At 33.3% G+C, this 14628-nt stretch overlaps 1 protein-coding gene across 2 annotated transcripts; it reads right to left on the bottom strand.

Moving 5' to 3' along the window:
• Positions 1-182: 182 nt before the first annotated feature.
• Positions 183-4366, bottom strand: LOC123207926 (protein farnesyltransferase/geranylgeranyltransferase type-1 subunit alpha-like). 2 transcript variants are annotated; one of them, XM_044625428.1, is made up of 6 exons: positions 4209-4366; positions 3206-3512; positions 2477-2586; positions 1723-1843; positions 1446-1541; positions 183-927 (listed from the first exon to the last, which is right to left on the bottom strand). In XM_044625428.1, the coding sequence occupies exons 2-6, from the start codon at positions 3437-3439 to the stop codon at positions 499-501; spliced, it is 990 nt and encodes a 329-aa protein (XP_044481363.1). In that variant the 5' UTR covers positions 3440-3512; positions 4209-4366; the 3' UTR covers positions 183-498. The 2 variants fall into 2 exon arrangements, with proteins under 2 accessions (XP_044481363.1, XP_044481364.1); XM_044625429.1 differs by having other exon boundaries at positions 3206-3505.
• Positions 4367-14628: the final 10262 nt, after the last annotated feature.

Raw genomic sequence — 14628 nt, 5'->3', positions numbered from 1 at the left:
TAATCAATGTTAATTCTCGTATTATTATGTAAACACTAACAATAATTACTTTTTAATATTTTTGAATAAACCTCAGGCTCAGGGTCTAGAAAACCCCCAGAACAATATCATAAGAATTTTGACAGAAAACAACTGAATTTTTCCCACATTTGAGTGCGAATTAATAGAAAAAAGTATTCAAATTCAAACCCCAAAACATAAACAAGTTCTATTTCAAGGAGAAAATATATATTACACAAGTGAATACAGAATTCATGGGTTGTTACCTTCATCAAATTTCACCTTAGATTCAGCAGAACAAACTCCTTTTCAGTTGTACACATCAGAAGCTATAATAACACAGGTAGCAGGAATTGGTTTTCATTAATCGCTTATTGTATATATTAGATGCTCTCCAATAAACTCGATTGATCATATTAAAACTAAGAGTCTATAAAACTGATAATAATTTCCATCTTCCTTGACCTTGAAAGACTGACACACCATCCCTTGTTTACTTCAGGCCACTGAAGCAAGTTTGCTCTTGCGCCATATCCAGTAGTTAGCTCTCATCTTATCAACATGCAGCAATACATCACAAATTGCCCTTGCCAAGTTAGAATCAGCTGGAGCTGATTCTGGAGTCAGTGCATCTACAGCTTCTCTGAAGTCTTGACTTGGCTGAAAACCTTGACAAAGCAGATCCAAAAGAGTGCTCAGAGCAAATACATAGTTGCTTTTAGTATTCAAAACCTTCAAACATACTGAGGAGACTCTAGGATCAGTAATCCAAGACTCAGTGTCGTTCTTGTAAAGGCCTCGAAGGTATCTCCATGGGCTCTCATTATCAGGGTTGGCCATAATGGCTTCAACAGTATAGCGTACTTCTGAGTCTCTCATGGCCTTAAGACCCCCAAGGAAGGGAGACCTAGTTATTACAAAGTATCGCTGCACCAAGCAAACATATAAATGTAAGTAAAAGGGAAGTATACAAAAGGGGACATCCTTTGACACTGGCATGCTAATGTTACTGTACTAATGAAGGGAGTATTTTCTTAGTAAAAGAGAAACAGACACAGCGTAACTGCCATAACGTGGCATACTTCAACAACTCTTTTACGCAAAGAGCACATGAAGCCAATGAGAATTTTAAAACTTATGAACAGAGCATTTAAAAGTTTGAGGAATGTTTTAATCAAAACTAGCGCTAAAAGAATTCCAAGATGAGGTTTATGTTACTTCTTCCAAATCTTCCATTCAGTTTTGATATAAAAGCTTAAAAGATAGCTACAGTATAAAAAACAATTTTTGAGGATAGACAAGCACCCATCAGATGCTTCACTACAAAGCATTGCCAGGTGCTTCTGCAAGATACAGTTCTTAAAGAAGAATTCTCAAAAGCATCTCAGAAACATTCTTATTGTGGTTAAGATCCAACCAGCAATGTGTAAACATTTCATTATTACCTGATTCCATGCAGAATTGTTGTATATATCCTCATCAAGAAGCTGATGACAATAGTCAAGTTCATCTTCCCACCCTCCTAATGCCTGAAGTACCCACTGAAAAAGAAAAACTACATTTTTAATCTCATATTTCACTTACAATATGATAGGTACAGGTTGAATGGTGCTATAACTACTCAATCAACTAATGAAAATTGAAAGAGTACCTAAAAGACTTTGAACAAGTATATTATATTGTGTAGTTGATGTAAAAATAAGTAACATGATGCTAACAAACCTGCCTATGGGACCAGGCATGATAATTTTTAGCATCAGGGGAAAGTATCTTCCTAGTGAAATCAAGCTCCTTGCTTGTCACAGAAGTCCCTAATTTCCGAGCAACCCACCGTCTATGATGCCTGAAAAACAGTGATCATCATTATTTTCAGTGATACACTGGTACCAGGAGCAAAGACTATAAAAAGTTAGCAAGCTACAATAAACCTGACAATTTGTTTATATGATTTTGGATTCACAAAGTGCTCCTATTGTTCAAAATTAAGGCAGATACTACTTACAAAGGTTATGTTCGATAGCAAATCAATCTAGATGAGTACACAAGATTCAAACCATAAGCACCAACTCTCCAGCCTAACAACATACTATATAAAACAACCAGAACCAGTTTAACCTGAGAAAATACCTAGTGGATAAATGGAGAAAATATTTCCATAAAAATGAATTTCAATTCATTTATTATCTTATTTCAGTTCCTCTTAATGTTACACCACATTGAAGAATTTTCTCAAATGGCTACATCACTCTATCCTACACATAATGTGTTGGCTTGACAAATTGGAAACATATACTTACAGCAACAGACATTAGGTAGCCTACTCAGAACCCACTTTTGCTGCTACTGGAGAATTTTTGAGACTCATAACCATTTCAAGGATGGTTTAGAACATTATTTTACTCTATACTTATAAATTTACTATAGGGAGAATTAATAAAATTGAAATGATTATGGACATATTAATCCACTGGCTCACCATATTTGATAGTTTTTAGAGTTACCCTTGGCAATATGTCCAACAAAATCGAGTTCCTCAAGCAAGTCAGCATCAAGTGCTTCAAGTATTTGACGCCTAAAATGCCAAACCTTCAAAGAAGAGGAGAAATGATGGCTCTTTTTGTGTATCCTCTAATAATGCTTATTTAAAAACAATATTGACATCAATAACATCACCACAAGATCACAATGATACCAAATATTTAACATTCATGAAAATCTTGCACATGTCCACTTCCCCATTTTCAGAAACAAATTTACCCATTTTAGTGTCTTGATGTGAACAACTAAATAAGTCTCATGCACATCAAGATTACCAGAACAGTTTTTGAGCATAAACAATAATGTCACCAAAAACTTCACCACAAGATCACAATGGTCCCAAATATTTAGCATTCATGAAAGTCTTGCACATGTCCGCTTCCCAATTTTCAGAAACAAATATACCCATTTTTAGTGTCTTGATCTGAACAAGTTAAAAGTCTCATGCACATCAGGATTACCAGAACAACAGTTTTTTGTATATAAATTTTAATCCTTGTAATATGAAACATTATAATTACAACATTCAAAGTCAAACTCATATATAAATTTTATCCTTGTACTTCATTATGTGCACTTTCCCCTGCAAAAAAAAAAAAAAAAAGCACACGGAACCAAAATGCCATGAAAGTAAATTGCACAAAAACAAAAGGATTTGATGAAATACCGTGTAATTTCCTGGATTGAGAAGGATGGCTTCTCGAGTGAGCTGAAGAGCACGTGGAGAGAGCTCGTTGGCTGAGTAGACGGCACGAAAGTAGTCCATGGTTTCTCTAAACTCTTGCTTGTAGGCGATTGGAACAACAGGATTCGGGCCATCATCTTGTGGAATGGGTTTGACATCAGACCACTCTGGTCTTAGGCTCAGTGGCACCATCTCTTGCTCTTTGTCTGAGTCCATGGCTCTTCTCGTGCTTCGTAGCTGCTTCACTCAAGACTCACAGAAAAAAAATCCTGCACTTGTTTTCTGTCCACTAACAATTGAGGAGAAATTTTCAAAAACAAATAAATATGTCCTTGCAGCTAACAAACATTTAGGTGTTCTGTTATCTGACACAAACTTTTTATGTAAAAAAAAAAATACCACCTCTGATCACTCTATTGCATATATGATAAAACTAAAATTTAAAATTATATATATCGGAAAGTAAAATTACAAGCATAAACTATTAAAATATCCAACTTTAAATACAATGCAGCACTAGAATTTGCAGGAAATTTCTTGAGCGACAATTTTGTTTAATTTATTTCCGAAAGGAGTCAAGATAAGTTTATGTGGATTTAGTTTTAAACTAAAAATATAGCAATCGGCAATCAGCAAAAACAAACCTGACTGAAAAAACTTAACAAAATTCTAACTACAAGGTTTATCATTCTTCAATGTACAGTACAATAACATCACTGAAAATTATAAAAAATGAGAAAAAAAATCAAAATTTGAACTGGTTTCAAGCAATTACATTCCCTTCTATTTTTAATAAAACAATAGTGATCAACTTTGAAGTTTTACTCTTCCATCAATGTCAAATCTGTGCAATTTTTCTTTTTTTTTTGAATAAAATACAAAAATACCCCAAAATCACAAAACCCTAATCATCACAATAATCGGAAATTCAATCAAACAACAAAATGAGTTTCTTTAGTAAGAGATAATAGAATATGAAGGATACCGGTGGTGGGTCCACCCACGAATACGGCCGGAACTGGTCGATACGGCGGCTACGTGCTTCTGCTTTCGGAGAAAGCCGACGGCGTCTCTCTAAGGTGAAGTTGTGTCGGAAATTTGGGATTTGGATTTTATCTTCTCAGAGGTGCTACTCCTTTTGGTCGATCACTAAGGCCCCCTATATTTAGTTTAATACCCTCGGAGATTAATAATTATTTGCCCTTGATATTTGATATTATAACAACAATCTCCTTGTAGTTTTAAAAGTAGTGATTAATTAAATGACCCAATAAAGAGGGTGTATAGATATTACCTAAAAACAACAGGGCGTACACAAAAATGAACCAATTAAGTGGATATATACAAAAATGAGCAATTTTGTAGGGGTTATAAACATGACCAATAAACTATGGTTGGACAAATATATGTCATATATTAATGTGTCTTAGAATCATTTGTTGACTTTTAAAAACCTATCTCCATAACCCGTATACCTAGCTTTTCTACACATGGCAAGTTTTCACCGAATTTTTTAGTATATTTTATCTTTTTTCTCACTAAAAATTAAGGATAGGGATTGTGAATTGTGAATGTTTTTTGGTTGCTTATAATTTTGAAATTTACATATTTGTCAATTAAATTTGAGATTTCATAGATATCGATTACAGAGGTTTTTAATTACTATTTTTTATGTAAAATAACTTCAATTGTTTGCAATTGTTTTTTTAATCAATGGTTTTGTGTTTGAGTAGGTTATTGGGTATTGAACATGAAAATGGGTGATTAGACACTTTTTTTTTTCCACCATATGTGATTTAGAGTAAGTATATAGATCACACATGGTGTTTGAATACATTGAATATCTGGTAATATTGGTAGTTATGAATCATGATGTAATAACATAGACAGAGAGCATAAATTATTGACTTTGTTTTTATGTATTTTACTCATATATTTTGTAATACCCACAGGTAAGTTTAAAGGTATTTCGTTCTTTTTCCTAGTTTTAAATTTGGTGATTAATGATTTTCAAGGGTACACGCCCGTGTATGGAGGCATACACGGTAGTCTACAGTTAGTCAAAAGTCAAATTAGTGGATCAAATTGTGATCATGGTGAAACGGGAAGTTGCCTTACTTATGCAACCAGACACACGACTATGTATAGGCTATCACACTAGTGTATCATGTCTAGGAGATGAAATAAAAACACAATAACCCTAACTATCTTCCATTATTTTTCATAGCCATAGAATAGAGAGTGTGAGAGAGAAAAAGGGGTATTTTTGTCGCTTGTAGAGCGACCAACAATCGTTGAAATCACCATAGCTGTGCAAGGAAAGCATTTTCGTTGGAATCCAAGTAGAGTGCTTCCCTTGTTTGATTATGTAATCTTTGGAATTTTTTTGTTATATACATTATTTAGAGATGTTTAGATATAGTAATGATGATTTAGTTGATGAAATTGATGTTATATGCGAATACGAAGAGCTATATGCATGTTTAATCTCTTGATTGTATGAATGTTATATGTTTTGGCTTGATTGATGCCTTAGAGCCATGTATGTGTACTTTAATCAAATAAGTTCGGTGAATATCATGCTTAAGGTGTGTGGAGACTTCTGTGTGTGTCTTAGAAGAAGTGATCATGTCGGAATTGTGATTAAAGAAGTGTGGAAACCCTATAAGGCGATTTCCAAATCGCGACACACGGCAGTGTATGGTCCCATACACGTCCGTGTGTCATTCTAGAAATTTCGAAAGTTCAAAAGTCGAGTGCTCATTTTGAGGGAAGATATGCATAGTCATGTGGTATGAGACAAACACTTATATATGACTTTCCAAAAATGGACGGTGTGCATCAGAAGACACATGGATCACGTGCATATGAGTGTATCCAAGTCAACTCCTTATGTGCACCTATTTTATGCACGACTGTGTACTGAGTGACACACTCGTGTATATGGGTTATGAGGTACATGGGTATAGATGGAGAAGCATACGATTGTGTACCCTTAGATAAAGACAAAAAATGATTATACCCTTAGGCTATGTGCATAGAAGAGGAAAGTTAAGTAAGAAAAATAATGAGTTATTAAAGAATAAATAATTCAAGAAAGACATAGACGAAGTGCCTAACTGTGTGAACAATAACACAAACTTGGATTGAGTTGAATTCAAGTAGAAAGTCAATAACCTTAAGGCTAGTGTCATATAACTAGATAGTCACTAGTTATATATATAAGTGATGGTATTTATGGAAATAATAGGGTTGGATACCTATGAGATGCATCATACACTCAACACCAACACACATAGCCATCTAGTTTAGTTCAGGTATGCATGGTAAGAATATGGCTTTTAGATATTCCTTATATAATTAGCGGGATACACCATATATGTACTTGAGATAAAGACCATTTCTAGATGGTTAATCAACAATTCCAATAAGCTTATGTGATAAGGGAAGAAGCTACTATCAAAGATATTCTTGTATGGTCATGGTGTCCTAGTTAGTTACCCTGATAAATCATTTGGCATATGTGTAAGACAAAATAGTAGCTTTCGCCAAGGCATTAGATATGTTGATTTCAACTTGGGTCTTCATAACTTTTATGAATGATCCATGTCAGGGCACCAAGGTGTCATATTGTGTCACATTTAGCTTACAAATGGAACGTAAGTTTTAACATCAGTTTTTATAATGATTTTGGGTATTGTAAGGTCCCCACTTACTAAGTTTTACTTATGCTTTTCTTCTCATATGTTTTATAGGTAAAGGTGAATATGGGGCAGATAGAGGGATCCAATGGTTCGGCGAGCAGTTGCACAAGAAGAAAAGCCTTTTGATATTAAGTTTTTATTAGATATGTAGTTTTTTTATTATTATTATTGCTAGTATTTTTCAGACACATCGTATCATATGAGCATTGATTAATAAAGTCGTTTTTGTTACATCACTTTTTGCACGTTTTATAATTATAATCATACATTAAAGTTTTCAAATAGTTCAGTTGTGCATACCTCTTTTGATATATTCCCATTAGGGGTATGCATATAGAGAGAGGTGTTACATTTATAGTATCAGAGCATGATCTTGGTATCTAAAAAGGCGAAAAAGTTTTATGTGTCTAAATAATGCATATAGAGATAAGTAAGAAAGTAGCCTTACATGCAACGTTGATTGCCCCCACATACCTACCGTTGTAAGTATAATATACCTGCTTTTAGATTAAAGTAATATATGCCTAAAGGTTGTTGTGATTTTAGGATAAAAAGATCCAAAAGGTTGATTGAAGATGCCCTAGAGGCCCCTAGTAAGGAAAGAAGCCAAGTAGAGACTCGAGGATAGGTATCCAATGAGCCAGTTACGTATTGCTATCCACTAGATTGTGTAGGAGGTTCTAAGATAAAACAAAGAGGCGTCAACCAGTGTTAAGCATCCAACTTAGGCCCACTAATGCCGGAGTAACATTTAGATACAAAGTCACCCTCCCAGCTAAATAGGGGGAGTGCAAGAGCACCTCAAGTAGAGATTAGAGGTAGCAATAGAAGACAAACACATATTATTTATAGTCTATCTAGTTGTCATCAACCCAAAGATTCTAAAGGTATTGCAATGTCAGAAGGATTACCAGTTGAAGAGTGGTTAGAGGCAGTGAAGGATGTCTAAGATAATTCTTAGCTAATGTGAATAACGTAAGGGCTGGCATGGACAATTTTAGGGTTGATATGCAATTGCAACCCAAATGACCATGTTAGCATATTTAACGGAAAAAATTATTATGTTATTCCATATTAATGTTGTTAAAAATCGAATGATAATTTAGTATCTCCAATAGGACATTATAAAAGTTTAATATTTAAATACGAAAATCCAAATATTAAATCTCATATTTTTTTTTTTAAATTGAGTCTCTTTTAAAAAATAATAATAATGTAATACTTCCAAACATTATTATCATTAATAATAAAAATAATAATAATAACAATTTCAGATCCCCAAAAAAAGAAATAAAAATTTAGGTTAGTGCCCAAAATTCAAGCTATCCCTCATGAATCACAATCTTTTAAAAGATTGTTTAATGAATGAATATTTTAAACATAAAACATTAGATGGAAAAATTGAATTTCTTTCTAGGAAGAAAATTTTGTATAAGTTAAACATACATTTACTGATGTATTAGTGTTACTGTAAAAATTATGTTAACTATATCTTTATTTTGTCTTTAATTCAAAATTATTTAATTAAATTAAAATATATTAATTTATATGAATAAGTTAGCCAATACAATATTATTCTGAAGCCGTACACAATCATCTAAGAATAACATCATAGAGTTACAATAATATCATTATATCAATAATAAAATTGTGTACATAATTAAGAATACAATATGTACACAATTGTGTACTTAAAAATATATACACATATTATTACTCTAACCACAATTGTTATACAAGCTAATAATTAACATATTTAAAACATTTAGGAATTCAATCCCTCTTGTAAAACCCTATAACTTCCAAAAGAAAACAATAAAGTTCCTGGATTCTCATAAAAAGTCTTCCATGAAGAAAGCATCTACATTATCATCAGAATCAACCTCTTTATGTCCATCGTATTCGTTGAGGCCTAAAAAAGTCTCAATTGAAACTTCCTGGTTCATCACAAAAACATCCTGGAAGAGACAACCATCCTTAAATCTTGCTTCTTTTATGTCATTTGCAATTTCTAATGGAACTATTTTCACAAAATTGTTTTTCAAATTTCGCAATTCAAAGGCATGTTGTTGACTTTCTTGATATTCTTTTTAGGGATATTGAATTTTTTACCCTCCTTTTAAACCATGTATATATATATATACCACTCATCTTAAACCCTAAACAAAAATACCACAACAATAATCTATTTTTTCTAAAATATCCCTATTAACGCAACCCATGTAGAAAGAAAAAATACCACAATAGTAATCTCTTTCTTTTTCTATAGCCTTCCGATAAAAGAAGGAATCTCTACAACATGAAAAGAAATTTGAAGCAGAACGATTCTTCTCTGGAAAATAATTGAAGCAGACATCTGTGATTGAACAATAAAACCCATGAGAGAAATTCAAAGAAAGAAATTGCTAATTATTATAAAGGATTCAACTTGGTCATGAGGGAGGGAGAGACGAAAATTGCCAAATTTCTTTAGAGAATTCATGGGGTTTACTTATATTGGCTGTCATTCTGTTCGGTCCCCCAAGGAAGACACATCGATTGTCATTATTTGAAGCACTACGAAACCACAATAAGAACTCTGAGTAGTCTTTAGCCAATCGCGAGTCCATAGGACACTTCTTAGGTACGAGTTGTTTATTCTTTTGCACATTCATTGGATCTGTAAAAGGACTTACCAATTGCTTTCCTTTTTCGCAGCACATGTCCAAATACTAACACTTTTTTGGCAGTTTGTGGCTTCTCAATAATTGTTGATGGGTTATCCTTTTGTTATTGCACATCATTGTCAAATGAGTCATCCAACTAGAAAAACAAATTTATGGTTGTCATTATTTTATAATACAACTAATTGAAATAATAAAAAAAGTATAGTGGATAATAACCCATAATGATCCCGACGTTTGATACAAATCCTCAATTCTCGTAATTCAATGCTTTAAGGAGGACTGGAGTTCCTGCATCTCCTCATGAAGCCTGTTGTTGTCACTGCTCCTGTATCTCCCTAATTAGCATCGATGTTAACCCCTGTATCTTTCCATGAATCATCGATGCATGTTACTACCACTCGACCTACATCGTCACAAGCTATTAGTCAAGTTGTTACTGAATCTGAGAGTTGATGACTCTTGCATGCTTTGTTAAAAGCTGTTAAAAATGGTCATGCGAGACACTACTGTACAAAGTCCTATGAATTGAATGTCTTATGAGAAAGGTAGACACTTGTAGAGGGGATACATGTACATTATAAGAGACGCTCTCTGATTCTTAAGGGTATGTGGTGCTACAGGATGACACCCGTAGAGAGGATGTTTGTCCAATTCTAGAAGTGCTAGGAACAATAGGTTAGGGCCCTTGTGATGAGGATATTCATACAGATACGGTGAAGACTTAGAGGTTAGCCACATAGGTAGGGTAAACTTGTATAAAAAAGGATACCATGAAGACATGAAAGAGTTGAGACTTAATAGTTGAGGAATGCAAAGACCCTCTGGAGGTTGCCTGAAAGACAGTAGGATGAAACGATAGGGTATCATCATCATCATCATCTAAATTTATAGACTCGTCATCTGATGATGCCTATGATGTCTATTCTCCCATAAACTTCAAAGCCTGTATATACCATTTGGAGTCACACTCAATCTCAATCAAATGCAATACAATTGTAATCCCCTCCTAGAACATTAAGGAAATATATAAAAATTAATGAAATGAAAGATGAAACGATAAAATATAAATGTATCAATGAGCAACATATAGAAGGAGCATCCCAAAGTATCGATATATCATCCCAGATTGGTAGCACAATAGTCTTCCACTTCAACATATGTAGGACCTGATCATCTACTTTCAAACGGACATAAGATGATAGATTGTAAATAGTCTCATAAATCCAATATTGAACAATGTACAACATTTATGGTTAGTAGTTACAATCGTGGGTGTGAATGTTAACTTCATGGATTATGCAATACTTACCTAAAAAACAATTAGGTATCTCAAGACATTGTAACTAAGCAATAGGAATAGACTCATATAGGGTAGACAGTGTTGTACACAATATTGATATTTACTATGTATGCCCTTCTGCATCGAATCAACTGTTCGTTTCCATGTCACCATCCCCTATGGGTAATAACTAAATACATCTAAATTGTCGGCTAAATGTAAAAAACAATCAATTATTTTTGTTTTATTGTTTGCCCCTTATAGTCTCATAAACGTTAAAAACAATACTGCGAATTTCACAATATCTTCATCATTGTCTCCCCAAATTTGATTGCCAACTATTTGCTCGATCCTCTCATAAGATAACAACCTGTTAATACTCAAGAAGTATTCCTCTCTCAATCGAGACATCTCCATATAATCAATGTAGTTGGACACCTCCATATCCTCTCCAAATATCAAACCAATGACTAACACAAACTTAATAGGGCTAAATCGAAACTCAAGATTATTTAATTTGAACCATATTTCTCTCACTAGGTCTCGTGGTTAATTATACGAAGTAACATCACATGCATCAAAACGACATTAAACCTTGGCTCTGCCAAATCTAATAAGCGTTCGAAATAGGTTGTCTGAAAAATAGCTTTTTGAGTAAGTGTTAGTTTGTTCCTAATTATAATCATGGTGTCCATCTTTGTCCAAATTGACATGTGCACTTGGAATCCGTACGTCTTATAGAATTTGTACACCCCTTCCTAATAGTTGATTACAAATGCCTGAAAAATATATTATTTCGTTTATTACATTAATGAAAAATTAATAAAATATAATTATTAATAAAAAAATAATCAAATAAACTAGATTATAATTAAATTAATCTGGTTTGCGTTAACTAATTCAATTGACTCTTCTATTTTTCAAAATTAAAAATGGTCTTAAAATTATATTGTAAAATGAATTTTTTCATGACATATAAACTATATATGAAAACTGTTAAATTTGATGTGAGATTATTTTTTTCTTTATTTACTTCATTTATCTTTCTAATGGGTGTTTCTTATATTTTCAGATAATCATCATACTACTTGATGATTTTTAATCTTTCAACTCAAGAATGGATGAAATTATCCAACATAAATATCAAATAATTACAACCCTAATTTTAGATTAACCTACATAAATGTCAAATAATTATAACCCTAGTTTTAAATTAACATACTTGAGTTTAAATGACATTTCACCTATACTACTCTAAAAAATTTAAACTAAATCACCAACATACTTGATAATTTTCAATCTCTCAACTGAAGGATGGATGAGAGATTGAATAAAAATTCTATTCTTGATAATTTTAAAAAATTTAAACACAATCACTAGCTTACTTGGTAAATAATTCTACTCAACTAACCAACTTAAGTTAAATTTTTCCATAAAGTGAGAAGATCTGCTTGGTGGCAAAAAGGGTTGGCTTCAACACCAGTGAGTTAAATTTTTCCATAAAATGAGAAGATCTGCTTGGTGGCAAAAAGGGTTGGTGTTGGTGCCAACTTGTTCTTCCATTTCATTTTTATATAAAAAATAAGAAACTTCACCTGTTGTCCTACCATTGCGTCACTGTTGTCAATCCAAGAAGTTTTATCGTCGATCAATGATCGATGAAGCTGTTACTGAATTTTCCTCGTTCACAGGAAAACAATCCGATGATTTCTTATGTTATATGTAATACTCTTATGATAGAAAATATGCTTTCGCAGAAAATAATTTGCAAGAAGGATGCAGAATATGTATTCTGCATACATTCACATGAATGAACACGTGGAAGAAGCAAGCATGCATAATGTATTTTGCATATTCCTTATTGCAAAGAATATATTCTTTGCATATAAAATATATGGGAATATTTTTATTGTCACCAAGTTTTGCCATGCGAAGGCCTTCAATTATAGGATTATTTTTGCATGTACTGCTTTAATATTAGATTAATACCAATCATGATTTAGAAAAATAAGATCAAGTAAATTTAAAATTTTTTAGATTTGAATTTAAACGTAATATAATTTAATCTAAAAAATTTTTAAATTCACTTAATCTTATCTAACACATATATAAACCTATTGATACCAAATATTTGCATATGTTCTCTCTTTGTATAATATATAAAGAGAATAGTGTTGTCTTGTCTAGTTTTCAAAGTTGAAGATAGGGACAATTTAGGTAATCCAACATACAAAATGGTAAAAATGTTTAGAGTCTGAATAGTATGATATAAATGTATAAATGAGCTCAGATTAGGGTTAAAAATTAAATGTCCCTTCTTTTTGGTACTGCTTGAGTTCATCGTAGCTCTTCTCTTATACCTCTCTTTTGAATGCATTTCACAGGTCCCTTCAGGAGGATTTCCAAATCTTTTTTGTCTTCCGGGGGGACATTGTGAAACATTTCCAGGTTCATTCCTAATTCCAACACTGCTCAAGGTCAAATGGCAGGAATAGAGGTTCATCATCATCCAAATCTTCCAGGGTCTCTTCAGGATAATTTAACAATTTGACTTCAGGATTGGAGCTACAATTTTCTCCTCATCCAAAACCTGAGAAATCAATTGAGATAGGTTCCTATATCTATTTCAGAATTCCCTGGATCCAGGCCCTCCAGCAAAGTTTCTTCTGCAACAAGTTTTTTTTTTTTTTTTTTCAGAATGCAAATTGTCAGGAAGGCCTGTTCCCAAATATAATTGATGAGGAAACCTAGAATATAAGAAGCCTGCAATTGCAAGGACCAGCGATTTTTTGAAGAATTCCGAAGAGACAAAAAGGAAAAATGAAAAATTAAGTTATGATGTGGTGACAGAATTGAAATAAGGAAAAAATAATTCTTCTAAGCTTGTACAAATCATTACATAGAAAAGAAGGAAATAGAAAAATAATTAATATGAATTCAATTGACAGGACAAAAAAACTGAAGAGAATATGAAGCTACAATAACACAGGTAGCAGGAGTTACTTTTCATTAATCGCTCACTGTATGCATGGGACTCTCTCATTAGACTAGCCTAATCAGATTAAAACTAGGATTCTATAAAAGTCATGATACCATCGCTCATTTACTTTCAGGCCACTGGAGAAAGCTTGCTGTTGCGCCAGCTCCAGTAGCTAGCTCTCATAATATCAACTTGCTCCAAAACATCACAAATTGCCTTAGCCAAGTCAGAATCAGCTGGATTATATTCTGGAGTCAGTGCATCTATGGCTTCTCTGAAGTCTTGACTTGGCTGAAACCGTGGCAAAGCAGATCTAAAAGCGTGCTCAGAGCAAATACATAGTTGCCTTGAGTATTCAAAACCTTCAAACATATTGAGGAGACTCGAGGATCATTCCAAGACCCAGTGTCGTTCTTGTAAAGGCCTCGAAGGTATCTCCATGGGCTCTCATTATCAGGATAGGCCATAATGGCTTCAACAGTACAGCTTACTTCCGAGTTTCTCATGGCCTTGAGGCCCCCAATTAAGGGAGACCTAGTTATTACAAAGTATTGCCGCATACAGCAAACATAGAAATGCAAGTAAAAGGGAAGCATACAAAAGGAGACATCCTTGGAAACTGGCATGCTAATGTTACTGTACCAGTAAGGGAGCATTTTGCTAGTAAAAGAGAAAACACACACAGAGGGTAAACTGCCATAAAGTGGCAAACTTCTCCAACAACTCTATATATACAAAGAGCACATGAAGCCAAGGAGAACTTTAAAAATAATGAA

The sequence above is a fragment of the Mangifera indica genome, unplaced genomic scaffold (genome assembly GCF_011075055.1).
Source record: "Mangifera indica cultivar Alphonso unplaced genomic scaffold, CATAS_Mindica_2.1 Un_0118, whole genome shotgun sequence".
NCBI lineage: Eukaryota > Viridiplantae > Streptophyta > Magnoliopsida > Sapindales > Anacardiaceae > Mangifera > Mangifera indica.
This window is presented reverse-complemented; position numbering and strand designations above follow the sequence as displayed.

What these genes read in the sequence shown, in the direction of transcription:
- LOC123207926 (XM_044625428.1), bottom strand. Translation starts at nt 3,439, where the DNA reads ATGGACTCAGACAAAGAGCAAGAGATGGTGCCACTGAGCCTAAGACCA. An exon ending in TCAATCCAGGAAATTACACG is followed by an intron (nt 2,587 to 3,205) that starts GTATTTCATCAA and finishes TCTTCTTTGAAG; the next exon opens with GTTTGGCATTTTAGGCGTCA. An exon ending in ACAATTCTGCATGGAATCAG is followed by an intron (nt 928 to 1,445) that starts GTAATAATGAAA and finishes TGCTTGGTGCAG; the next exon opens with CGATACTTTGTAATAACTAG.